The sequence below is a fragment of the Numida meleagris genome, chromosome 3 (assembly GCF_002078875.1).
Source record: "Numida meleagris isolate 19003 breed g44 Domestic line chromosome 3, NumMel1.0, whole genome shotgun sequence".
NCBI classification, from domain to species: Eukaryota; Metazoa; Chordata; class Aves; order Galliformes; family Numididae; genus Numida; species Numida meleagris.
Window position 1 is genome coordinate 63,846,686 of NC_034411.1, and position 27,916 is coordinate 63,874,601.

Sequence of the window (27,916 nt, forward strand, 5' to 3'; positions counted from 1 at the left end):
ACATTATTTTTATATGTTGTTAGTATAATTAGCCAGCCACCTAGAGCAATTGGCTCATGACTTTTTTCCCTCAAAATACAAAATGAAGAATGTAGTAAAATTGCTTTATTTTTTCCCTCATAAGAAGTTCCAAACCCAGATTAAAAAAAAAAAAAAAAAAGAGTGGGTGTGTAAGAGCGCAGAAGCAGCAGGTGTGCTGCAGGTGAGGTCCCTGGGCGGGCATAGGCTGCCCTGTGAACAGAAACCAGCGCAGACCAGGAAGCAAAAAGAAAAAATCGGGTGCTCATGCTGGAGGCAGAGGAGACAGGTCAGCTCGGTTAATCATTAGCAAAGAGATAAGAGATAAAAAACCCCATCACAAGCATAAAGAGCTGAGAAGACTCCCCAGAACAGATCGGATTTTCTGTATGTATTTTTGCTGTGTCAGAGGAGGATCCATGTTCTGCTCTTCCAAGAATTCAGCCCAAAGGCAGCTCGTGTGTTGCTTTCCTGTTCCGAGGAGGAAGTCAGAAATTCCCTCCACATCTGCTCTCGCTCTTGAATTCTCAGGTTTCACTTCTGAATCAGGAGCTGCCTGAATGAGCTCTAAGCAGTGCTCAGAGAGGAGCTTCCAGCTGTGTCACGAGCTGTTTCATCTTTCGCTGAAGGAGGAAGAGGGAAAGAAATCCTGCAAAATGCTGAGATGTTGATGGGGCAAAAATTGCTTTAAGGATTTTGCAGCTGTGAAAAGTGAAAGAAGACGAACAGCAGGAAGGCACAAGGAAAGAGAATGGGAAACTTTTGTCAGAAATACTGTGCCTGTTTGAAGCCCTGTATCCCTTGCTTATTCTCAGGGAAACAAGATGAGCGGGAAGAAGAAGCTGGCCAGGTCTTTGCCAACCCTGCTGTGGTAAGGATTGACTCACAGGCAGGAGAGAAGGACAAAGTGAATAAGACAAAAGGGAAGCCCTTACCTCCACTGCCTGGCCAGCATTTGGTGAACACCTGCAATTTTGTAGCACTCTTCAACTATGAGGCTCGCACAGAGGATGACTTGAGCTTCCAAGCTGGGGATAAGCTTGAAGTGCTGGATGCATCCCACGAGGGCTGGTGGTATGCTAGACTCCTCCTGCCAGAAGGGTCAGTCTGTCCTGGCCGCAAGCTCCAGGGCTACATCCCTGCCAACTACATAGCTGCTGTACAGAGCATTGAAGCTGAGCCGTGAGTAACCCATGTAACATGCAGCACACCATCTTTTCTGTAGGGTTAAGTGGGTTTGGAGCAGTGAGTGGGGTATTTTCTTTTTCTGAGTTGTACCATGCAGCTGTGATTGTCTGGTGGTCCTACCAGCAAGAGTACAAGTCCATGTGTATGAGGAAATGCACTGTGGTTGAAAGAAAATTAATTTAAAAAGGCAGAGTGTTGAGGGATTTGTAGTGCTTTAAATTATTGTCCTCTCTAATATTCCCAAATGAAGAGGCATTTGGCAATATTCAGTCTGGTTACCACTGTGATAGTTCATACTGTTATTCGTGTAAGACTGATAGATTATGGATCAGATGCTCTCAAGATATGACCCTTGACCAAACATCTCTCAACCTAACCAGGTGCAGAGTTATCATTTAGTTACAGTTTCAGGAAGCTACACTTTAAATCTTGTTGCACATGATGGGTGAGTCTCTAGCATACAAGTTTTTTATGGCTTGTTTCCTCCCTGTAAGCAAATCACTATCAGGACAAGGTTAAGTGAAGTACAGGAAATGGAAAAAGACTGGGTAAAGCAAATGAATGGACTGAATTTCTTAAAGTTCCACGGAGTTTAACTATGCAGCCCATGTTCTGTTCCTTCAGAACTGGTCTGATCTTATTTACCATTCAGAACAAAAGAAGAAATCATGTGAAATCAGTTATTTGGCTCTCTAGTGAGGATGAGTAGGGTCTATGTTAATCTGCGATGCAGAGTTACTTTTGTATGCTGCTGTCAGAGGCAGCATGCAATAACATTGACTGCCATGCAAGAGGTGTGTTTTGGGAAAAAAAAAAAAAAAGAGTATTGGTGTGGAAAAAGAAGAAATGCTATTATAATTCATTTTGACTTTAAAGAAAGGACATTGCAGCTTTTCACGTAAATCTCATCTGGACCTGAAACATCATCTCCGATCTGATCTCTTTACTGTATTGTCTATGGCTAGGAAAATTGGCTCACATATGATTATGCCAGTCTTTTATCCACTGTAGGATTTGTGATAGAGAAATCTTAAGGCAACAGTAAGATTCCTCTCAAACCTGTAGATCTTAATTTCCCGAGTCTGATCAGCTATTGCTATTTCTATATTCAGGCAGACAACACTCTCAGTGGTCATGTTCAAAAGAATTCTTCCAATTGCAGAAATTAATCTGCAGGGAAGACATTTTCTGAACCACTAGAGAAATGGTGGTAGACTCTAATTCAACTTTGGCCTTTGCTCCCGTCCAAGAAGTAGTTTTATTACAACTCATCTAAGACTGCCGTTTCCAGTTAATGCTTTGGAAATAATTTCCTCATATACAACAATATACAACAAAGTCTCAGCTCTTAGGCTTCCTTTTATCTTTCTATCTCTTCAGTATCATGTGTGGAATTAACTTTGGTAAAGTGCACTACTGCACAACCTTGTTTCTTTTTCTCTGTACAGAATCAATTTTCTCTTTTTGTACTCTTTTTATATACATTACTCTCTTTAATAATCAATACTCAGTTATGAGAAAAGTTTTATACAACTGGTTGGTTGGTTTCTTTAGTTGTTTTTTTTTTCTCCGTATTTTTAGAGTAGCAGACAGGAGGAAATGGAGAGCTTTTACAGCTACCAGATGAAATCATTCCTCAGAAGCATTTAACAAGTTTTTACTTTCATACCAAAACAATTCTGGCTAAACCTGCTGCCTTTTCTCAAATTTCCTTCTAAGTCAGTTGGTTGTAGTGACCTTCAACAAAAATAAGTATGCCACACTGTCTGCTGTCAAGCCATACTGACATCATTTTCTGTAATCATAGACTAACTCAGGTTGGAAAGGACCTCTGATCTGAGCGTTTGAATCAGTGACCCCAACTCAAACAAGGCAAAGATAAAGTTAGACCAGTTTAGTTAGAGCTATTTCCTGGCAAGCTTTTCATCTTCATGGGTATGATTTTTAGACTTGTATCTGGTTGGAATACTTCTTGCTACAGGTTCCTCCAAGACCTCAATTACACCCACACCATGTATTTCACACCTCTATTATCCTACTGAAACAATAAAAGCAACAGTATTGATGGTGTTTTAAACGATTAACCCTTGCCTAAAGCACAAGGATGATGAAAAAATTAACTTGTTTCACCTCTTCATTTAAGTTTTAATTAGCTCTTTCTTTTGGTGTTGGCCAATTGCTTACAGCCATGAGATAGACATCTGTAGAAACAGGAGAAGTTTCAATTGCATCTTTCCATCCTTTGTATAGTTCTTCTTGGTCCCAGCAAAAAACTGATAAAAAATGGAAGATTTACAGTCTCTGTCACGTAGAAAGGCACACTTCTATCACCATCTAGCTTTGGGACGTCTGCAGAGAGAATGGACATTTTAGTTTATTTCTCAAGTATAACGCCAACTTACTAGATCACAGAAAACTGGCTATCTTGTTCAGGGAAACAGATTTGATGATTACAAAAATTGCCTTGGTCAGTGTCTGGTGCTCATAGAGGGATTTATGAAATTAGTAATTTTTTCACAGTTTCTGAGTCCCAGCTTTGTAAATTAATGTCTGTAAGTAAGATAGGCAAAGATGCACATTGGCAGGCAATAACAAGCATTGATTTGATGACAATAGATGGTGAGCATCTAGCACTCATGAAGGGATGATCTTTCAAAAAACAACAAAATAAAATATATAGTTTGTTTTCTCCTTACTGACAGCTCAGTATTAAGATATGAAATGTACTCAATATGACTTGCACAGCTTCAGTAGTAGAGGGAAAAGTAGCTTTTTATCTTTTTTTTTCCTGGATATATTGTGGTAGTCTCATAAATTCTTGATATGCACACAGATCATTCTGCTCAAAGACATTTATACTGTCATTTTGCATGTTTGTTTATGTTTATAAATCAGAGATTTATGTATTTTCTTTAGCAAGTGAACCTGGCTTATAAAATAGGTTCTTTTGAATGGCTACTACTATAAACAATTAAAATCTTAGTTTCATGACTTGAGTTCTTGGAAAACTGGGAAATAAACCGATCACGTTCTTTAGCAGCTCATTTTAGGAAGATTTTATATAAACTTTTAGAAAACATTTATACTCAATGCATGCATGGATATCCCCATAAACTTGCTTAAATAAAGGGACATAAGGACATGAAATATTCTATAAATTATGGAATTACAGTTGTCAGAGTCACTATGTAAGTTTAGCCAGTATATGTTCTCATACAGAACACTTACATTTCTTTTCCTAATCATTTCAATTTTTTCCTGTAGACGTCAACATTATTAACATAAAAGTATATCTAGTCCTTTTTAATTAACATTTTGACATGATCTGTATAGCAGAGCTAGTTAGGGATTTGTAAATGCATTTGGTTTTGTGTTGTCCATCCTGGAAGAAGATAATACTAGGTGATTGCTTGTTCCCTGCAAGTGCCACAGCAGACCGTTTTGTCTCCTTACTGAAATGTCTGGGATTTTATCCCTGGCAAGGAGTGTGACTTTACTTTCTCTGTGCTCCTTCTGTTATTTTGTTCTATAAACAGGAACCATAGTAACACATTCACCTGCCCTTATTTTATTACTGCTACTTGTTTTAACTAAACAAGAAAAAGAAATAGTGCCAATATTTATGTGCAGTAAATACAGCCCAGATGGACAGTTATTTTTAATGAAGAAAAATAATAATTAAAAGAAATAAAGAAAACTGTTGGACTGACATGAATTCTTCTTTTCTGGCGGAAAGGTAGAGTGTACTTAGAGGGGGCTCTCCCTCTCACCTGCTATCCTGATGGACGTGATGACTGCTTATCGAAAGTCAAATTCATTCCATATGTTCACCCAACATTACTGACATAATACTGCTGTGCTGAGGGAAGTAAATTCATGCAAATTCTTAGTAGATTAGGTCAAAGAAGAGCACCACAACTACTTTTAACATTTACTAGTTTCAGAATCATTCCCAGCTTGTAGAAACTGAGCCCTTGTCCTAACCAACAAAACCTCACCAGTCAATTCCACAATGACCTTTCTATACTACCCTTTGAAAGCAGAAGAGACTTACAGGTTATTTTTGTCAGTTTCTGTAATTCCTTCCTTTCTGTGACTCAAGTTTAACTACTTCATATACTGACAGAGTCAGTAGTCAGAGTCTAAATTACTATACATGAACAGGAAATCTTTCACTGTGCTGGCCTGTATCAAAATTTCTGCAAATTCAGGCTTGTGGTGTTCTTTTCATTCATGTGGGTCGTTTTTCAAAGTAGTGTTTACCACTACAATGGCTAGAGGCTGTTTTTGAAGTGAAAGCTTAGATTTTGCTGAATACATCAGAAATCCAAATGTGATTATCTGTGGTTTCAGTGTGGTCCCACACTCCCACTCTCATAGAATCATAGAATCATAGAATTGCTGAGACTGGAAAAGACCTTCAAGGTCATCAAGTCCAACCACAACCTAACCATACTGCTCTAACTCTAACAACCCCCCACTAAATCATGTCCCCAAGCACAACATCCAAACGGTTTTTAAACACATTCAGGGATGGTGACTCAACCACCTCCCTGGGGAGCCTGTTCCAGTGCCTAACAACCCTTTCTGGAAAGAAGTTTTTTCCTGATATCCAACCTAAACCTCCCCTGGTGCAACTTGAGACCATTTCCCCTTGTCCTGTCACCTGTCACCACTGAGAAGAGACCAACCCTGCTCTCATTGCGATCACCTTTCATGTATTTGAAGAGAGCAATAAGGTCTCCCCTCAGTCTCCTCTTCCCCAGACTAAACAGCCCCAGTTCCTTTAGTCGCTCCTCGTAGGGCATATTCTCCAAGCCCTTCACCAGCCTTGTTGCCCTTCTTTGGACCTGCTCCAGCACCTCTATGTCCTTTCTGTACCAAGGTGCCCAAAACTGAACACAGTACTCGAGGTGGGGCCTCACCAGTGCCGAGTACCGGGGCAGAATTACTTCCCTAGTTCTGCTCACCACACTATTCCTGATCCAAGCCAGGATGCCACTGGCCTTCTTGGCCGCCTGGGCACACTGCTGACTCATATTCAGCCGACTGTCCATCAACACACCAAGGTCCCTTTCTGTCAGGCAGCTTTCCAGCCACTCCTCCCCAAGCCTGTAGGGTTGTCTGGGGTTGTTGTGACCAAAGCACAAGACCTGACACTTGGCCCTATTTTGTATTACTATATAAATTCTTGAAGGCACCACCAGAAACAGCAATAACCATAGTACTGAAATGGACTTGTAAAAACTATGGTACTAAGGAACATGTTCTAGTGGGCAGCATCAGTGGTAGGTGGACAGTTGAACTAGATGATCTTAGAGGTTTTTTCCAACCTTAATGATTCTACGATTCTGTGTTCATTAGTTCGTATGACTGTGTTATATTTCTCATGTTCTCAGAAGCTGTCACATTATGTATGAAAGCTATTCTTATCCAGCTTCTGGTAGGAAAATATTTTTTGCCAAAATATGTAGTTATTGTAAATCATGGAAATGGCTGTATATGAATTCATGAAGAATTCAGACTTCTCTTTCAATGAATGTACTTTAGGTATTCACTTAAACATACTTCATATGTATGTGCTTTTGTATGCACACATGTGCCAAAAGTATAGAAGACTGATGCTCTCAAGACCATGCAAAAAAGCTTGGTGATACAGAGTATGCACAGTAAAGCCAGATCATGCTTTTGGTGTTTTTTTCACCATGTGTTCATAGCACCTGAAATACCTACTCAGAGTTTTGAATCGCTGAGTGTGTTTTCAAGTGCTTTTCTTGAATTTACTTAAACAATTGAATATTGGAACAAGACCCTGCATTTAATCAATTAACTTCATTGGTCTTGTCTCGAAACTGCCACGCTATCTTCAGTCCTTTCTTAAACATTTCATAAACTTTCTTCTTAAATATACAATGATAACCCAAAGGAGACTGTTTACAGAAGTGTGCAACATGTAGATTTTATCAAGTGTCAACAGTATTTAAACATCCATGTGTAATCCAGAAAAGATGTATCACCGTTCAAAAAGATCTAAGGGATTCTGGCATTGTAGATGAGCAGTTTACACAAATTTGTCTAGTTTAGGCCACCTATTTTCTGTTAATATGGTATTCTGAATATATAACATTGTCTGTTCAAATGGAGAAATGAAGAAATCCTTTCCCACCTCATCTTTATTTGAAATTAGTGTATACTTTATGTATTATAATTAGTATCTTAGTATCTTTCACTACGTTGTGAAAGATTTGACAGTGAATCATGTCAAGACCCGAAACAATATTCTTAAAAACAGAAAAAATAGGCAGTTCATTTTTTTATGGCACCATGAAATCCACATGGCCCTTATAGCACGTCTTTGAAAAACATAGACCATATCAAAGTCAGAAGAACTTAACAGTCTTGTCTGATGTTTTTTTTCTTCAGACACAGTAGAAATAGATGTTGTGTGTTCTAGCCTAGATTAGCTGATTTTGAGTGATGTTGTTAGCAAAAACATTCTCCAGGTAGTGTGCAACAGTTACTGTTTTCTCTATAGCTGTCTTTGGCAGTTGTCTGCATAACAAAGAACAGAACTGTGCAGAGCTCACTGATTTCTGGACAGGTTTAGGAGGGAAAAGTAGTAACCAGAAGCTCAGCTAGACTAAGAAGTCCTAAAGCTATACTGGTTTTAAACTATCTAGTCAGGTATCTCTGTGAAGAATTGTTTTGTAACAAGTGAAAAGCGCTGTTGGTTATAGAAGACTGGAGCATTTCTTACACATGTGTGGGAACTCTACTGAACAGATTAAGTCATAAAAGCATACAAGATACTCTAAGAGGTACAACCAGTGACCCCTCTATCCCAGTTATTCTGTTTTGGAAAGGATTTTACAAATAGTGCACAATTCTGTACACTTTCTGTGATTTGTTGCCTTTGTACTTCAGCAGAGGTTCAAACTGTTGTATAAGCAATGTTAGAGGGTACATCACTGCCATGTCTAATTATGGACCTATTGTCAAGTCTATTTAGCAAAAGCATAGGTGTTGACATTGCAGAGCTCTTTATTTCTGTTTGAAGATGAAGACTAAGCTATTAAAAAAAAATCAAGAAAGCAAAAAACAAAAACCAACCAACCAAAAAAAACACCTCCAATCTCTGCAGAAAGTTTTACATTCCTAAACAAGCTTTTGGCTTTTCTTCCCCATCTAGTAATTTTTTAGTACAGAATAACTCAAAAAAATCCCACGAACATGCTCTCAAAACTAATGAGACATGAGAGGAAGTAGCAGTGCTGTGAGGTTCACCTGCTCATTCCTTTAAAAGCCACACCTGTCTATCTCTGTATATCATAATGCTCATAAGTCAGCCTGTGCTGCAGACGTCACTTATGTTACTATGAGAAATTTACTGTTAAGTTCATGTTGGATCCTACTGAAGATAACAGAAGTTAGACCAGAATGTGTCATGCTATTATCTTATAGTTTGTATCTTCTAACATAAGGGTTTAGCAGAGGTGTCTCTTGCAAACATAATGAAGATGCAGCCTTCCAGTAGCCTGAATTAGATAATACAAAATTTACTTGTGCATTTTCTTTAAAATAGGCTAGTAGGAAAAGTATGATTGTTCATATTTTATATATTTGTCTGTAATACAATATTTTGCAACTTTTCAAGTCATGCAAGTAAAGTCCACATAGCAAAGAAAAAATGTATTAGGTGATATTAAGGTAAGACAAAATATTATTACATGTTTACTACTATGTGTAAGAGAAAAAAACAATATTCAGTGTTGCTCAAATAATATTCTATGAAGCATATGTAAGGACATCTTGTATTAGAACTTGAAAAAAAAGCAATTAAGCTCCTTAGTTAAGAAACTTATTCTTCATGGGAGTTCTTAAACGTTGATGTTCATGTTTACACCTTGAAACTGCATATGAAAGCCATAAAAGTAGCAAGAAATCAGAATGGAAATTGATATATTTGTAGTTTTCAATTCTCCACACATGCTGAGGATTCATCTGGAAACAGTGTTGTTGTTTTTTTTCAGAAGATCAAACAAAATATTGATCAAGAATAAATTTCTTTTTATCACATAAACTAGATAAAAATATATTTTGTACACTTATCTTAATCAGTGAAAATGGAAAAATGGAGCAATAATTTCAATAATAAGAGATGAATCCAGAAAGGATTGCATTAATTGACATTTTCTTTGCTTCTGTGCAAATCACTCTCAAATCTATAGTTTCTTACATTATAGATGTATCTGCAGTACTTTTGGTAAGCGTTTTCCCTTAGCTTTCTCTCATTACAGCAGATATATTGCTAGTATATTGGTAGTGCTTTTCCTGTGACCACCTGTGTGACTGACCACATTCCTGTTCTCTGTGTAGACAGTTACTAGTTTTCTGAATTCCTGTGAAAAAAGAAAAGATCAACCTCAATCCTGCTCTAATTTCAGAGTAAAAATGATTAAAAAATCATCCAGGAACATACACTGGTGGTGAGATAGCTTTCTGATGTACTGTTGTGCTCTCTTATGAAATAAATCCTATTTGTGCGTCTTGGGCTGATAGTACATGCAGATGTCACACTGATATGGAGTTGGATGTGCTAGCTTTTCTTCTGGAACTCAAAGGTATCTTTAGAGTGTTGCCCTCCTCATCTCTCAACCTGGTAATGTTACCTAAAACTAGTAGATTACTTTGTTAATAAACTTGTCATCCATGTGTTAGAGATACTATGTCAAGGTAATGGTATTACAGTGAAAGAAAATAGATTTAGAGTAGATCCAACTCATTGCCCTTCTCTGGACACACTCCAGGGCCTTGATGTCTTTCTTGTAGTGAGGGGCCCAAAACTTGATATATTACACAAGATGCAGCCTCACCAGAGCTGAGTACAGGGGGACAATCATGGCCACCTGAACACACAACAGGCTCATGTTCAGACAAGCGTTGACCAACACCTTCAGGTTCTTTTCCTCTGTACAGTCTTCAAGCCACTCTGCCCCAAGCCTGTAGCACTGAAAGATATGAGGAGGAAATTCTTTACTGAGAGGTTAGATACTGAAACAGGCTTCCTAGAGATGCTGTGGATGCCCCATCCCTGAAGGTGTTCAAAGCCAGGCTGCATGCAGCCTTGAGTGACCTCGTCTATTGGAAGGTGTTCCTGCCCATGGCTGGAGCATCGGAACCAGGTGATCTTTAATGTCCCTTCCAAACCAAACCATTCTGTGGTTCCATGTTCTTTGGGACTTCAGATCACCTTGGGGTGCCAGACTGCACAGTTCTTTTCTGATTACCCTTGGAAACTGAGTGATCTGATCATTCTCCACTGAAAGTTGGACTGAAAGCACAGAAGACTGCTACTTGCAGTGGGGTGAGGAAGTATGTGCCTGTGTGAATGTCCAAGAGAGAGCTCTGCACAAAATCTGTGGACAGATACCACCAGCATCTTTTACAGCCACAGGGGTCTTTTTCTTTCCAAAGGCTCCTCTTTTACTTCTGTGCTGCAGTGATTTTCCTTGTTGGAAAAGAAAATAATTTTTCAAGAATTATTTTCTGAAGAAAATCAATTCAGTGCTTTTGAAGGCTGTAATGTTTTAAGTGAATGTACAAAGAAAAATTTTCTTGTGCTTTTGAGTTTCCCTTAATGTTAAATCAATTGATGCTATTAGTGTTCTCTGTACCACTTTAACATTAAGACTACCTCATGGTCTCAGCTTTGTTCCAAGGTAGTTATGAATAGCAGAGCTATTGCTACTTTTAAAGAATATTATAACAGTATATCAGTACTTTTTTCAGGTATTTGTTAACAAATGTGTAGAGATACTAGCACTGATGCAAGGTTTTACAATGCTATTTTGAAAATAGGGCCTGAGGAACATGTCTTTTTTTGTTTTGTTGGTTGTTTTTGTTGGTTTTTAAAGTAATTATGTGGCTATATTTCACCCCAAAAGCCCAAACCAATGCCCATTATAGCCAGCGGTAACCTTTCATTTATTCCAAAGACAAGTGTTTTAGAACAAGTTTTAAATGAAATAAAGTCCTTATCCAGATACAAAAGCACTACTGGGAACAAACTTTAATACAATAATTGACTTTAGCAACTTAAATTGAAGAAATCCCAGTAAGTTTTATAATTAAAACATGGAAAAGAAGAAATATATCACTTTTATCTACCATTAATTTCTTCATATAGAAGAACTTCAGAGCAGGTTAAATGCAGATGACCAGTATTCTGAAGAATGCACTGAAGTGTTGAAATTAATTACTCAATGGTTAATAATCTCAGGATGAGATTTATTTATGGAGGTTAACATTAATTCCATCAGACTATGACTTGGTTATTGTTTTTTTATTTTGATCTTATTATGCAATGAAGCTAGAATTGGCTGAACTATGCTGATTTGCAGAGCCATGGTCTTGTAGTACTCTTGCTACAAAATTAATAGTCACTTCCCAGTCATCACTGAGGTAAAGATGTGATGGTTTGTTAACCTGAAGGCTCTGTCTCAGAAGCACAATGATTGCTTTTGCTACAGCCATGCTTTTCCTCAAGAGACACCTTTCTCAAATGCCAGGAGGGGCCAGTGGAAAACTGGGGAAAAAAGTGAGAGCTGTGAGGATAGAGTGCGTGAGCCTGGAATAGAGAAAGCTCAGGGAGCGTCTGATCAGTGTATATAAGTAACTGAAGAGAGGCTGTCAAGAGGATGGGAGCAGACTCTTCTCAGTGGTGCCCAGCGACAAGATAAGAAGCAACAGGTATAAACTGAAACATGGGAGGCTCCCTCTGAACATGAGGAAGCACTTCTATACTGTGAGGGTGACAGAGGACTGGAACAGGATGCCTAGAGAAGTTGCGGAGTCTCCTTGGAGATATTCAAAAGCCACCTGGACGTAATTCAGTGCAACGTGTTCTAGGTGTCCCCGCTTGAGCAGGGGGTTGGACCAGAGGTATCTTCCAACCTCAGCAATTTTGTGATTCTGTGAATGTGTTGGTATCCATTTCAGAAGTTGGAATGGACTCAAATGTAGGGCAGAGTAGGGACACAACTTCACCCCTCCCTTGTCAGCCTGAGTTTGAGGGATGTCTCCTGAGTGTGTTGTTCATACAGCATGCTGATCCTGGGGCATGCTGAGGGCTGAGGAGAAAAGCTGCTGTGGAAAGCTGTAGATTTCAGGCAGAATGATGCCTAGAGATGCCTAATTCACAAACAGGGTTTGCCAAAGAGCAATTGATAGGGTAGTTGGGGTCCATCAACTATTAAAACACAGGAAAACTTGGAGCACACGCTACATTCATAGAGTTTGAAAAATGTTTTGTATCTCTCCTTATTCTGCTGCCCTAAGAAATAATTTTCATTTCCTACAGGCTTTAATGTAGGAAGCATGAACTCCCTGCTCCAGGCTGTTTTGATTGGCTCCTTAAAGCAGGCCTCAGAGCAAATTCAACAGCACATTTGCAGCACAGTCAACTGTTATTATCAAGTAATGAAAAATTAACATCACATTATGCATAATCTCTTTCAACAGAGTTACACACCAGTGTAGTTTTGTCCTACTGCAGTACTTACTAAAAAGGTGTACACCCAACATGTCATGGACCTTTGTAGAATAACGTCTGACTAATCTTTGTATTTATGTTTACAAGACAATAAGTCTTGTAAATGGAAAGAGGAAATGCCAATCTCTGTGGTGGATTTTACCATGCTCACTGTTGAACATTACCTTATCCAAACAATCCCACACAGTTCCTTACTGTAAAAGTCCCTACAGCTCTGACAGACCTGTTCTTTCAGGCACAGCTTATTATTTCCGACAAAAACAATGACAACACAAAGCAATTTCTTAGACCACAACAGACTTCAGGTGCCTAGAGTCCTTTTTTGATACACCTACTGCCTTCTTCTCATGGTTTGAAAGCGAATGTAGTGTATTGTTTGGCCGTATTTCTTTTCAGATAACTTAATTATTTCTGAAAAAAAATTGAAAAGAAAAGCAGTTTATATTTTGATAGAAACTCCATTTGAGAACAGAAATAGGAAACAACTTTAAATCTGAAAATTTTTCAATTTGAGTACCTTCAAAAATAAGCTATAATGTTTTGTTTAGAAAACATATAGGGAAGTACGACTTCATTTCTTTCTTTCTTTTTTTTTTCTTCTATATCTTTTCAGTTATCAGCTCTTACATTTTTCATCTCACCAATTAAAAACAAATCTACAATAAATTTATTATTTGTGGAAAAATGCCAACCCATCTGCTATAACCTGTTGACAAGAACATTAGCAAATATTTACCCAAAAGCCATGAAAAAAAAATATGATGTTATTTTCCAAAACTGTGCATTCCTCTTTGTAATCATTATTTTAAGAAAACTTATAATGTTGATATCAAACTGTGCAAAGTAAAATGGGACTTAATATGCATTGTCCCACAAAATGTCACTTTCAAAATTACAGGCAGACTTCTACATACTTGTGTAACATAAAATAATTCTATGCTGTTGGTTTTGATAGAGCTCTTCCTTTTAGATAACATGGAAATGAGCCTTTGTTTTTTCAGAACTATTCACGTATTCCGTGTTTTCCCACAAGGTAAGAAAATCCAGCTTACTCCACCCACTGTCATTGTTAAGACTCAGAAGCTTCCGGTCCATCACAAAGTACATATGGATAGTCTTCATTTCACTTCTGATAAGCTACTCAGCAGCAAAGATCTGAAAAATGTACATGACTCAGATCTTTACGTATGAAACAAATGCACTGCATTTGCGTAAGATTAAAAGTGCTGCCCTACCTAATCGTCACTGAAACCTGAATTTCTAGTTTCCCTTGGAGGAAATTACTTTCTGAGTATTGTAAATAAGTAATCAGAACTGAGCTGTGTCACTGTAGAGGTGCATTTTAAACATATTTTTATTTCAAGTATTGTCTGAGTTAGAAACTTTATGCAGCATGCTGGGATTTTAATTGATTTCCGTATGCAGACTGTAGAAAGCCATTGTTACTAACATATTTTAAGTCTGACTCACTTGTTGATGGCGGTACTTTGGGAAGTAAGATTTAGAGCAATGCATGTAACATTGAGCTTTAGTCAACACATGACTAAAATTAATAGTAAAGTATTCTCCTGGTGAGTACAAAAGTGAGTGATGAGATGAAGTTAAGAAAGTGAAAGGGGAAAGATCTGTAAAGAACAAAGCTTATAGTGAAAGTTAGTCTGTGAAATTGTTTCCCTAAATAGGAGCAGGATAAGCAGGAGACCAACATTTCCTGAGCAGGTTAGGCAGCAGCAGGTTATAGATCCTGAGCATTAAATGAAATCCTCAGCTTTGTCATGTCTTTATTTTCTCTTCATCTTCTGTTAGCTCTGAGTTTCTCCCTTCTTTTCCTCCGTCTCCTTGATGGTATCTTATGGTCCTCTCTACTTTCAGTTTTTAATATCCTGTTTCCTCCATCCCTTCTACATTGTTCTATGCATTCCTTTACAAACAGTTTTAAATTCCTTTCTCTTGTATTTTGTCCCATGCATCCTTCAGTATCTGATAATAAATGGCACTGATATTACAAATAATCCCTGGCAAGCCTGTAGAAAGCAGCAAGGAAGCAGGTTTCGGTGTCTAAAAGAGCTTAAAACTAGTTTTAGATTTTTCAGCTTCTGCTTAGTCAAAAGGCTGGAAAACTTGTACTGTGAGGAGAGGCTGAGAACACTTTCTTTGTCCAGTCTGGAGAAGAGGAGGCTGAGACAAGACCTCACTGGTCTATGCAGCTCCTTGGGGAAGAGAAGCAGGAGGTTACGAGCTCTGCTCCCTTTTGGCAACCAATGATAGAACACACGGGAATGGCACAAATTGAACAAGAGGAGACTCAGACTGGGGATTAGGAAAAAAAAATTGTTACAGTGAGGGTGGTCAAACACTGAAACAGGCTTCCTAGAGAGGTCGTTGATGCCCTGCCCGTGTCAGTGTTCAAGAGGTATTTGGACAATGTCCTCAGTAACTTTAGTTTAGCCCTGAAGAGGTCAGACATTTGGACTGGATGATCTTTGAAAATCCCTTCCAACAGAACTATGCTATGCTATGCTATGGTAAACTATGCTATGCTATTCTATATTAAAAGTGTATGCTTTTTGCTCTCAAAGAAAGCTTTGCTTCAATCTAACCAACCATTTGGAAATAAAATTGCACTTTATAAATTGTAACGAAAGAAATCACAGTTGTCAAATTCTAGTGAGCCTTCTTCTCAGCAGAGAGGACACTCTGGGGGCTCCCTTGGCAAACTTCTGTCCCAGCTTCTGCACTGAATGTTTACCCACAGCAGACTGCAAACCTGGCATGGATTAAAAGCTGGCTCAGCAGCACTCTTTGTCCTGCTCAGATAACAGCAGTAAAGAGTGGCACATGCGAGCCTGTTCAGGTTTCCATGTGCTGAGTAAGGGCAGTGATCACAGGATGGTCATATGATGAAAGGAATTTATTAAGAACCCAGAGGATCTGTCTCTCTTTCTCTCTCTCTTTTGCTTTCTACACATCTCTCCTTGTATTATTTGAAACAATTCCTGAAGTTAGCAGATATGTGTCTCTGACTAAACTATTACATACATTACAATGCTGAATTCTCTGAAAGGTAGGCCCTAGGCATTTCAAATTGGCTGTTCAAAATTAGTAGAAAATGTTTATGATAATGTCCGATTGCTTTAGTCCCCTTCCATGTTTTTTCTCTCTTCTCTGTAAATAATAGTTTACAAACAAAAGTGCCACAAAATAAATGAATGAATATTTGTAAAGCATGCAAATATTATAATCATGAGCACTATAAAAGAGGTTTCTAGGAAATTAGCCATTCATGTAATTTTATAACTTGTATTGAGAGGAGAAACTAAAATGTGCAGTAAGTAAACTCTGTGCACTGGCAAAACAAAATGCAGGATAACTATTCAGTGAGCAGCACTCATATTCAAACTATAGGAAGCCGTGGATGTAGCCATGTAATTAAAAGATGATATGCTGGATCTTCCTGAAAATGACTCAGTTGATGCCAGGAAAGCAAGATGAAAACTACCATCTTCTTACTTCAGACTTCTTGATTTTTCATCTACAGTTTTCTATGAATATAGATGCTGAGGCATTTAAAATGTATAAATTAGATACTGCAGCTTTTCTTTACTGGTTTTAGCTATTGTATTAGCTTTCTGCATTCCAAAGAAACTGGGATATATTTGGTTTCACTACATATCTATTTTTATTTTTATTTAATCTATTTTTATCTTCATCTGAAACTTTTGCTCTAATTACAGCAATTCTTTGTTCTTAGTCTCAGAAATCTTCTCCTCATAGCTTAGGACTATTGATACAGTTAACGTATCACAGTTAGCGTGCTGGAGAGCCAGCTAACCTGTATGTCATCAGTGTTTCTTCTGCAACGGAGATTTCTGAGCAGGAATCACAGGAATGAAAACAAACCCTCCATGTTGCTGAGATTTAGTGGTATCATTAGATTAACCCTAATATGAGAGTGTAAATTCCAGATGCAAACACTTAAGAAAAATGAAAAGTGAGATGCCCTTATGCCACCAAGTGCTGATCAAGGATAGGATCATGCTGTCCATTTTAACATATTTAGTGCTTTTGAAAACCAATTTCATGTGACTGATTTCCTCCTATTTTTTCTGTTATGCCTCCACACTCTTTGAATGATTTTGCCATATAGTCCTTCTCTACTTTACTGCTGATTCAGCCCTCAGGATTTTCCTTTGTAGTTGAGCATTCATAAAATTCAGAGTACGTTATGGACCTCTGCCTTTAGCTTTATTTTACTTCCAGTCCTTGAATGAAAAACAAATAAGCCCCCTTCATCCCAGACACAGCTAGTTATTAAAACATATACAGCCCCTTCAGATATGATGCTGTGGAACTGATTTTGACTTTGCTCCTGTGCATATTAAACCTAGGTGAAGACAGAGAATAATGGTGGGGAGCTGTACTCTGATGAGCCCTACTAATAATGAGTGTCATAGCCTGAAGTTCCATATCTTTTTCTGTGCTGGTCTTTAGTGGGGCTAACAGAAAGCAGTGAGAGATCTGGTGAAATTTCCAAGAAGGTGAAGGATGACAGCTGTTAATTCAGAAGATCTTGGTCATGTCTCAAATGAGGGTGGCACTCTGAATCTTTATTTATGAACTTAGAATTTCTGTTGGAGTGAGTTTGCAAAGGGGCTGCCCAAAGAAAGGATATGCTGCCAAAAAAATTCTCCAATAAAAAATTTTTCACTTCAACCTAGTTGGAGGGTCTTTGGCTGTGGTTCCTCCCACACAAAAGCAAATGGTAGAATTAGGAAAGGGACAAGTACTAGAGTTGGAGAGAGGTGTCACAGTAGCTACTCAAAAAAGGTGGAGGCTGTAGAAAGATGTGTCCTTTCAGATCATATTTGTTATTTATCTGGCCCATGCCAGCATCTTTGGCTAAGGCTTGGCTCACCTATTCCATTAGTTAGGAAAGAGAAAAATCCTAGAGCATTAGCTGGAATGAGGCAAAAAAATGGATTTGATAAGGCTTAGCTAGTTGTGGTGGAGGCTGCAAACAGATTTGTCTCGTGTATTCTTCATTCAGATGAGGCCTGGATGTTCAGAATGAAACTATGTATGAATTGCTAATTCAACATGCTCCTGAACTGCCTGGTGTCTGTGGAGATGCACAGATGCCGCAAAACATGCGGTTAAGTAACCTAGGTAGTGGATGGTGCTTGATATTTCAGTTTTGTTTTTCCAAGTTTTCTGTTTCAAAACCTTCATCTAAATTTGAGCTATAAAAAACAAATAGATTTACTAAGGATAGGGTATTGTTTTGGTCTGACTTTCCCATTCCACAGAACAATATCTCATAGTGAGCAAATACTTTGATTTATTATTTCCTTTAAAGCATTTTTCCTCTAAAATACGTGCTTTTAGATAAAGTAAAATGTTAAGCCTTTTGAAGCATAAGCTCCATCAATAGAAATAGAAATAAGCCGTTAAACCTTTTTAAAAAGAACTTAAACTTCCATTTATAATGAAAATAGACTTAAAATTTGGAGTACTTTTGTTGAAAAAAGTGAATAGCAAATTAATTTATTTGCTTTGAGTTTAAGGGGTTATTTTTATGCAAGCAGTACTGCTTTTGTACTGGATTATTATTATAAACTCAATGACTTTGGACTAAGAATATCATATTCAAACAGAAGTGATCATCCCTCTGTACTCAAAACTCTGTATCATTTCAAATTCTTTACAATCATATAGTTTACTTGTTATTGGTTGTTATTCTTGAGTATGTGTATTCAGAAATTTCAGAAGGATTGTAATTTCTAGTTTTCAGAGCAGATAAATCTTCTTCAGGATTTGGATGGTGTCAAACTTGTACTCTGTCCTCGCAGTGCTTTGATGAGAACATCAGTCAAGGATTTGAACATTTATTGATTACTTAGTTTTCTAAGGTATAATTAATGAATTAATTAAATTAATTGAATTCATAAGTTTACTAATTAAAATAGTTACTAAAGCATTCTAGCTTGTTAATTAGGTTCCTTTCCTTGCCAAATATGTATCAAGGCCTATGTTATCCAAATCAACTTCAAGTCAGAAGACAGGAATGAAGTCTAGAGTATCTGTGTTTCATTTTGTTTTGTTAACAAAGCATATCTGGCATAGGTTAGCACCTTCTGTTTTACCTCTTTTTTTTTTTCCTCTTTACGCATACAAAAACATTTATCATTCCTCATGCTTGCTCAGACAGTGTTTCACCCAATGCTCTGATTTATTTCCTTCATTTCTCTTGGTGATTGGAAGCATTACAGATACCAAAGTAATTTGTTGATGACTCCTCGTGTACTTTTCACTAGCAACTGACAAATTAAGTATCTGAGTAGGTAACTTATGTGTCATGTGATACACTGATTTATCCTAAAAGTTTGTATAATAGGTTTATCTCTGATTAATTAAAAAGGAGTTTGCCTGTGAGTGTGTGGCATAATTCTGATAACTATATATCACCATTTACTTCAAATAAGAGGCAGAGCTAATCTTGGAAAAGTACTTTGTAAGCCTGTTGGATAGAAGCTGAGTGCTGTCCCAGTTGAAAATGCTGACTCATTCTTATTTCAATTTAATTTACACTCAGCACCACACAGCAAGAGAGCTAACTAGTTTCCTGTTGCTTGAACAAAACTTTGGAAACTACAAGTGTTAATGATAGAGGAAAAGTTTTGCAGTTATTTTGAAAAAAGTAGACAGGAATAATTTTCACAAAATATAGATGCTCAGGTGTTTGCAGTGACTTGGGAGTTTTTTTGTTTGTTGCACAGCAGCAGAGCTGAAAAATTGCCAGTAACTCATCTGAGATATCAGCATGGAATTAGGATAGGGAAGGTCCTAGTATGGCTGATCACTAGGAACCTTACTGCATCTCTGCAGCTTTGATGAACTTTGACTTTAAAACATTAGGATTGAGTGCTTACTTGCACCTCCACATTCTTCAAATGGCATCAATTGACTTTCTGTTATAATAGCACTGGAAACATTTCTTGTTAAACTTTTCTTGAGACAAGGCCAGTCAGTCACATTTGAATTTTATTTTTCTTGAATTCAATAGTACTTTTCATCAGCTGCAGAATCCAGATTTTGATCAAATGCTTAAGCATTATGTTCTAACAATAAATTTGTATGTGTTTTATAGGCTTTCCTGTAATCCTTTCTTCCATGCTATTGGAATTCTAATCAGCATACCACACATTATCTTCTAGTAAATACACAGCAAGTTCATAAAATCTAAATTGTCTTTCTAGTATGTTTCGCTGACTCGTAACAGTAATTGTTTTTATTTGTTTAGATGGTTTTTTGGCCCAATCAAGCGAGCAGATGCTGAGAGACAACTGTTGTATCCTGGAAACCGGGCAGGAGCATTCCTAATCCGAGAAAGTGAAAGTCTAAAAGGCGAATATTCACTTTCAGGTATATTTTAGCTTTTCATCTTGAGCTATGTTTTAAAATTTTCTCAGGTCATTTGGACTTTTGCATTTTTGTTAAACAATGTACATGGAAATGAAATCAAAATTTGTGATAATATTTATTTCCCAGGGGATACAGAAAGAAAACTTGGCAAGAGTCATTTGGGGTTTTACTAACTTTTCTTTTATAGGTCTTCTTTATTAATAAGTTCAGAAGAAAAAATAACTTGCTTAGTACTTCCAATGCCTCAGTTGCCTTGAAATAAAAAATGTTTTCACAGTTAAAATGCCAAAAATGCCTTATTGCTCTACACCTTGGTGCTGACTGGTACGCAAAATAAAAGTTAAACATGTCTGCTGTGTAAGAAAATGAGATTTCTGCCACCTTAGGCTCATGCTTGCTTGTTTTCAGAGGCAAAATGATAGAAAGATTTTCAAAGCTGTACTTCAGAAGCAGTTATATTTGATCGAAAATTTGCCTGTAAGCATTGGTAAAAAGATTTATAATGATTTTTTAAAAAACATATACGTTCAGTCTGTTATTTTGATCCAAAAGATTTTCAAATAAGAACACTTATTTTATTTTCATAGAATAATAGAATCATAGAATGGTCTGGATTGAAAAAGACCATAATGATCATTGAGTTTCATCCCCCCTGCTCAGTGCAGGGTTGCCAACCACTAGACCAGGCTGCCCAGAGCCATGTCCAGCCTGGCCTTGAATGCCTCCAGGGACGGGGCATCCACAACCTCCTTGGGCAACCTGTTCCAGTGCGTCACCACCCTCTGAGTGACAAAATTCCACCTAATATCTAACCTAAACCTCCCCTGTCTTAGTTTAAAACCATTCCCCCTTGTCCTATCGTTATCCACCCATGTATATAGTCGTACCCCCTCCTGTTTATTATGCTCCCTTCAAGTACTGGAAGGTTGCAATGAGGTCTCCCCAGAGCCTTCTCTTCTCCAAGCTAAACAAGCCCAGTTCCCTCAACCTTTCTTCACAGGAGAGGTGCTCCAGCCTTCTGATCATCTTAGTGGCCCTCCACTGGACCTGTTCCAAGAGCTCTGCATCTTTCTTGTGTTGGGGGCCCCAGGCCCAGACACAGTACTCCAGATGGGGCCTCACAAGAGCCGAGTAGAGGGGGACAATCACCTCCCCCTCCCTGCTGACCACTCCTCTTTTAATGCAGCCTAGAACATAGCTGGCCTTTCTGGCTGCCAGCACACACTGCTGGCTCGTGTCCAGCTTCTTGTCCACCAGGACCCCCAAGTCCTTCTCTTGCGGGGCTGCTCTCAAGGAATTCTTCCCCAGTTTGTATAAATACCTGGGATTGCCCTGGCCCAAGTGTAGTGCCTTGCATTTGGCCTTGTTGAACTTCATTAGTTTCTCGTGGGCCCACTTGTCCAGCCTGTCCAGGTCCCTCTGGATGGCTTCCCTCCAGTGCATTGTCTGCACTGCTCAGCTTGGTGTCATCTGCAAACTTGCTGAGGGTGCACTTGATTCCATCGTCTATGTCATTGATAAAGATGCTGAAGAGCACCGGTCCCAAGACCAAACCCTGCATACATATTTTTTTTGCATTCATATACATGCCATCTTTTTTGTGTAATATACTTTCGTCGTAATAGATGGAAATTATTATTACTGGTACTTTTCTATGAACATTTTTTATCAAACCTTTCCTACCAGTGTGCAGCAAGGGTGTAAAGTTGTCCCTCAGACAATGAGTTTCTACACTCAAACTTTCTAATGGGCTCTACATTTTTAATTCTATAAGACAATAAAGAATCTTGATGTCCATGAATAAATTGTGGATGCTTCATCCTTGTAGACATTCAAGGTCAGGCTGGATGGGGCTCTGAGAAAACTATCTAGTTGTAGGTGTCCTTGTTTATTGCAGGGGACATGAACTAGTTGACCTTTAAAAATCCCTTCCAACATAAATGATTTCATGGTGATTCTGTGATGTATTATGTCAGTAAAAGGAGAGGCCTCTAGTATAAGCAGATGCTTTCACATTTACTCCTCTTTTGCTTAGATGTTTATGTTAGTCATTTTCTAAGCATAACTAAAAGATGCATTAAGCAGCTTTATGAGCCTTTGACATGGTCTTGGTTTCTCTGTCTGCATCACAAGGAAAAGGGTGTATAGCTGCACTGTCTTGTATGGGAAAGTTGCTTTTTACTGGAAAGACAAGGAAATATATGTTGCTCATGGATTGAAATAGAGAGACGTTTACGAAATAAATAGGTTTTCTGTTCTGGGAGAGTTCCTTCCACATTTTTCAGCTGGTTCTCAAGGAAGTTTGCTCTTGCTAAGAAGCACTGATATGAAAACTAACATAAACAAGGAATTAGATCCCAAACTGTGACAGAACTGACTCACTGTGTGCACACCTTTTTATCCAAAGATTGTATTATAGCCACAGACTGTTCAGAATGCTTTCCCACTATGTGCTAACTTTTCCCTGTTTTACATGGTTTCAGCTTCCTGTGAACTGACTCCACCCAAGACTCCACTGGGCTAGACCTTTAACTGTATGGTTAGATAGGGAAAGATAGCTATGCTTGTTTTATCTGCTTAATGCTGGCACTTGAATACATGACACCTTACTAAATATCAGTGAAAAATCTTGTGTTTGTGCATCTAGGGGATGGAAATGCAATTATTGTTATTATTATTATTATTCAACAACTGTAGCCTGCTAGAAAAGATTCAAAATCTTAATACCTTAGCCTGCCTCCCCACTACTTCTCCAAGATGAAGGCAGCAGTTCCTTATTTACAAATGAAGTACCACAGAGAAAAGTCAAAGAGAATGAAAATAGGTATTGGTCCAGCATTTGTGATGGCATGAGACTATCCTTTAATACTGGTGTTCATTTTTTTCCTGGAAAGATATTATGAAGTATTTCATTTTTATGTTTGATTCAACTAAGTAAGCTTCTAGCAGATTGTTTTCAGGTTTCTATGTAAGCTTCTTTGGGAGCAGATTTGATGATGGCTTATAACAGCAAGATATGAAACCATCAGTTTGGATTTCTTCCATGCTGGTTTGTTAGATGAAAGAAGAACTGAAGAACATTACATATGTGGAGGCAAGGCTCCAGCTGCAGCAGGCAGCCCTCCTTCAAGCACAAATGTGGGTTGTCCTCTGAGCATGTACGCAAGTGCCATCTTAGATTTATTAAGTATTTGTGCTCTTTTAGGCATAGAAAGGAAATAAACTCTGACACAGAGTAGACAGTGAGTATTAATGAAACAATTTTCCACTGCTGCATTTTCCTTTTAGCATCTTCCCAGACTGGAATGTTATTTAGCCTCAACATGCTACTTCATCTTGAAGAAGTTAAATATTGTTTGCTGCTTACTGAACAGGCTTGACTGAATGGTGCCTGATTTGTGTTGTGCTAGTTGTTTGCATCCAATGTAATAATGTACATAATGGTTGAGATATTATATGTCCACAATCATTACTTATATCTACTTTGAGAGATCCAGTACATGATCTCCCAAAAGTAAATGTTGAAGTGAACTGTACTGTGGGAAGAGTTAATTGGATGGAAAGTTGTTTAGTTCCCCAGATACGAAGAAATAAGAAATTTTTCTGAATCTCTCTTATTTATTCCATCAGAAGTTACAGAACCCTCAAAGCTGAAGCACTAAAACAGTGTTTTCATGAGGAATAGGGATTCATGACTATTTCTCTTAGGAGGTCTTTGATAGCTTCTGTCTCTGTGGTAGCTGCTATACTGACCAGGGAGAAATCACAACCTGGTACTTTGGAATATACCTCTAATATCTGTTTCCAATTTTTTCGGTACAGAAAAAAAAAAAACAAACCCAAATCCAAGATCCCATCCTCTGTAGGACTGATTGAGTTTGGTCTTCCTGCTATTGCTGCCTTAATTTCACTCCAGAGAAGATGGTGATAATGGTTAAAGAGTGATAACCTACCTTTCAGAATTTAAGACTATCAGAAACTTTTTAAAATCTCCGTCCAGGCTTACATTTAAATATAATAAATCTAAAACAGAAGACAAACAGGAAAGGAAGAGAGATTCTTACCCAACCTTCCAAAAACTGATTTCATGATATTCAAGTCTGATATCATACTCATATGGATGAAGTATAAGAGACATAATGTTAATAAGAAAAACAAATAGATATCTTTAGAAAACAAACAAACAAAACAGGAGAAAAACAAAACAAAGCAATGAACTCTGCCTTTCATTAAAAGTACACTTTTCACTTCTAGCTTGCCTTAATGGGATAACTCATATTTTGTAAAAATTATAAACCACTATTTAAATTAATAACAAAAAGTGATGTTCAGAAAGCTTTTTCTTAGCTGTGAATAGTTAAATGGAAAGCACATCAAACTAGATCAGGCACTGTACTGCTATCATTTTAAAGTGTTTGACATTTTAAAAATAGGTTTTCCCATCTTAAAAATGCACGTTATAGACAGATTTTTATGTTGATGACTCCAGCATCTGGTGTGAAATATATTAAATTTTAAACATGTTGGTGCCATCTTATACATTGCCTCTTTTTAATTAAAAGCCATAATTTAGATGTGCTCAGCTCAATTGAGTGTCATTGCCAATGATAGCAGGAGGCTCTCTACTTCATCCCTTACTGAATAATGGTATCTAAAAGACTGACTGCATTAAAAGACAATGCATTTTTTCTCTTCTTGCTCCTAAAAAAAAAGATTGTGTGGTTTCCACTAGTCCAGATTGCCTTTAGGCCTAGGAAAAAAGACAAAACAAAACAAAGCCATAATCATTTAAGGAAGTAAATTGATCAGAGTGACAAAACCATGGCTGTAGCAGGAGAATGCTCTTGGAGCAGCCACTGCACCCTCTCTGCGCAGATGGGAGCGCTCCAAGCAGCCACTTTCCTTCCAGCCTCACCTGGGGCATGACGATAAGTACAGTTCCTGGCCATGGTCCTGTTGTTAGAATGCCTTCTCCTTCTGGGGAAGGATAGGAGGCAAGTAAGGTCTGTGGTCCCCAGGTTGATTCAGTTCCCACTCTCCCTTTCTGCTGGTTACTCTGCACTGTGAGTGCTGGGGGAGAACTGCTGACATGCTATCAGTAATGATGTCTTAGTGTCTCCACTACTCATTTTGTGAGGATATGGACTCAGCTGATGCCAACATAAAATTTACTTTTGCTGCCTTGGGCAGCATATTATTTTATTGTCTTCCTTGAGGTTGCAAAATGTATTTCTGCATGGCCCAAATTTATGCACATGGGAAGGAGGGAGAGGAGAATGTTTTTGTTAAGCGAAAACCAGGAAGAAATCTAAGGAGAGCCATAATTATCTTGGAAAAAGCAAGGAAGCCAATGAGAAATTCACTGCAGTCTTCAAACCTAGTTGCTGTCAAGCTGTGTGAAGCTGAAGTCACTGTCCCATCCTGTTAAAATCTCACTTATGCTTAGGGAAGACTGAAAGCATCAAGGTGTTATGGCTGGCTCTTCCGAGAGATCCTCGTGCTTTCCATCGTATGTGGGCAGAGAAGCTGTGTTATGCTGCAGCTCTACCAATGTGGTATGCAGGACTCACACAGCCAGCTTCAGCCCCAGGATGCCAGTGAACAATCACTTCTAAAGCACTGCACCAGCCTTCCCTTCAGTGTCTTATCACAAGCAAAGACTGTGTCAGCTCAGAAATTTTCTCTGAATTATCCACACACATCCCAACTTCATCCAGAGGAAATAAAAAACTATGCAGTTACCATAAACCAGCAATGTTACAAGAATATGAAGACAATCAAGTATTATACAGTAGGCTAACTCATCATTTTCCTTCACAGACTTAAGAAATTTTCTCTTTGGTCGTTTATAAATGCTATGGGTGGACTACTGTTTCTCATTATTTCCTTGTTCAGATCCCGCTCTTTGGTTGAGGTAAAAAGGTTAGACCTACTGGCTGGCAAACACTGTTTTATTTCAATTTGATACAAAGAGCAGACTTTGGTGAGTCATGATTTGATGTGACCTTGAGGAATATAATCTGAATAGCAGCAAAATATCACTAACCATGTTAAAGCATTTCGTATCTGCAAAATCCAGTATAAACTGGTTCCTGTCCAGTAACCATTACTCACAGACTTTGAAAACATAAAGTCAGAAGTTTGCACTGGTGTGGTCTGACCTCTATATGGGCAGCCATAAAGTTTCGTACAAGTTTCCTTTAAAAAAATAGAGCACACTTTTCAAACCAACTTTTACATTACAAATTAGAGGTTTTGCAAATAATAAATACAATACTGCTAATAAATAAAACAGATAGTCAAACTATGTACTATCACTTTTATACTACTAAAACTGGATTAACACAGTCAACTCAACCTGCTGGCTTTTTATTCAGTGAATCACAAATAGCAATTCATTTGTCCAGATTAATTTTACTTTAAATTTTGAAAAAATCAGTACATTTTCAGTCTGATGTTACTGAATTTCCTTTAGCACGATTTCAAATCATACATTACAAAAATGTACATACATTTTATAGTTGGGTAAATAGTAATTACCTGTGTTAAATTAAAAAAAAAAAAAAGCCATCTGAAAATTCTGATGTAATTATCATTATACTCAGGAGCTGTATTTGCAAATGTTCTACTTTATGGTCCTTATGCAGAATTGTAAACTGGTAATTAATCTCTCTAAAAATGTTACCTGTGGCAGATATAAAATCCCCTAACATTTTTAACAGCTCCTAAATGCCCTCTGGTGGCCTGGCATGACAACTGCAGAGTACGATAGAAAAATTATACATGACAGTAATTATGGGAGGAGGAATTTTTTTTATTATTTAATCAACGAAATGGTGAGAGAAGTATACTTTATAGCACCTTTTTTAATTGAAAGCAACCAGCGATTTATAATATTTATTTCTATGTGCACTATGTAGCTATGCGCTCTTTTACTATAACTAATGAGATTAACAATTAAATGCTCAAATATAGAGGTAAGCAGCAGAAGGCCTTTCCCCTATACTTTCCTTTGCTTTTCAGTTTTGTCTTGCGTGAGGGCCCTCAGAAGGGGACAGTAACAGTAATCTCCTGTACCAGTGGGTGTGGAAGGAGCCACCTAACCTATGGAAAAGGAGTACTGTTGGGTAATTAGGACTAGCATGACAAATGAAATGTCCTCCTCCCCTTTAGAGCTCTCTTCTACTCATTACAGAAAAGTACCATGTTGTTTCATGAATAGAAGGGAATGATAAGTCTCTGATTCTTCTCTCTTGTTCTTACCTATTTCTGTCTTTTTCCAAAATGTGATGCTTCACTTTTAGTCCTGATCCAATGTTTCTCCTCTTTGCTGTTACCCAAACACACTAGATATTTTCCATTTTGGCTTGCTTCCTAATCTCGTAACCCCTACTCTAACTGGGCATCCTGTGTCCCGTCACAAGCTCTAACAGGTGGAAAAAAAGAAAACCCCATCCACACTTTCAAATACTTGCTTCTCACTTAATATCATTGCACCTTGGTAATTCCTTGAGCTCTGAGCATTTTTCCACTTGAAACTCCCCACCTCAGGAAACGTTCTACTGATGCATGTCTCTTCTGTTTGACATGCAAAAAAATGTATCCTAGTGCTTAAACATCTTCCCTGTTAAATTATGCTTTATATAGTCAGAATTTCTCATTACCAACTAGGTTCATTTTAGGACACTGTTAATATTAGAGGTAACAGCTATGGCATTGATAGGAGTTAAACCAATT

At 37.9% G+C, this 27,916-nt stretch overlaps 1 protein-coding gene across 1 annotated transcript in view; it reads left to right on the forward strand.

Moving 5' to 3' along the window:
• Positions 213-27,916, forward strand: part of FRK (fyn related Src family tyrosine kinase) — a 46,535-nt gene continuing 18,831 nt past the window's right edge. Inside the window, exons 1-2 of the mRNA XM_021392842.1 lie at positions 213-1,200; positions 20,058-20,179. Coding sequence (XP_021248517.1) covers positions 770-1,200; positions 20,058-20,179 — 553 coding nt within the window. The 5' untranslated portion in view covers positions 213-769. The remainder of the gene's footprint in view (positions 1,201-20,057; positions 20,180-27,916) is intronic.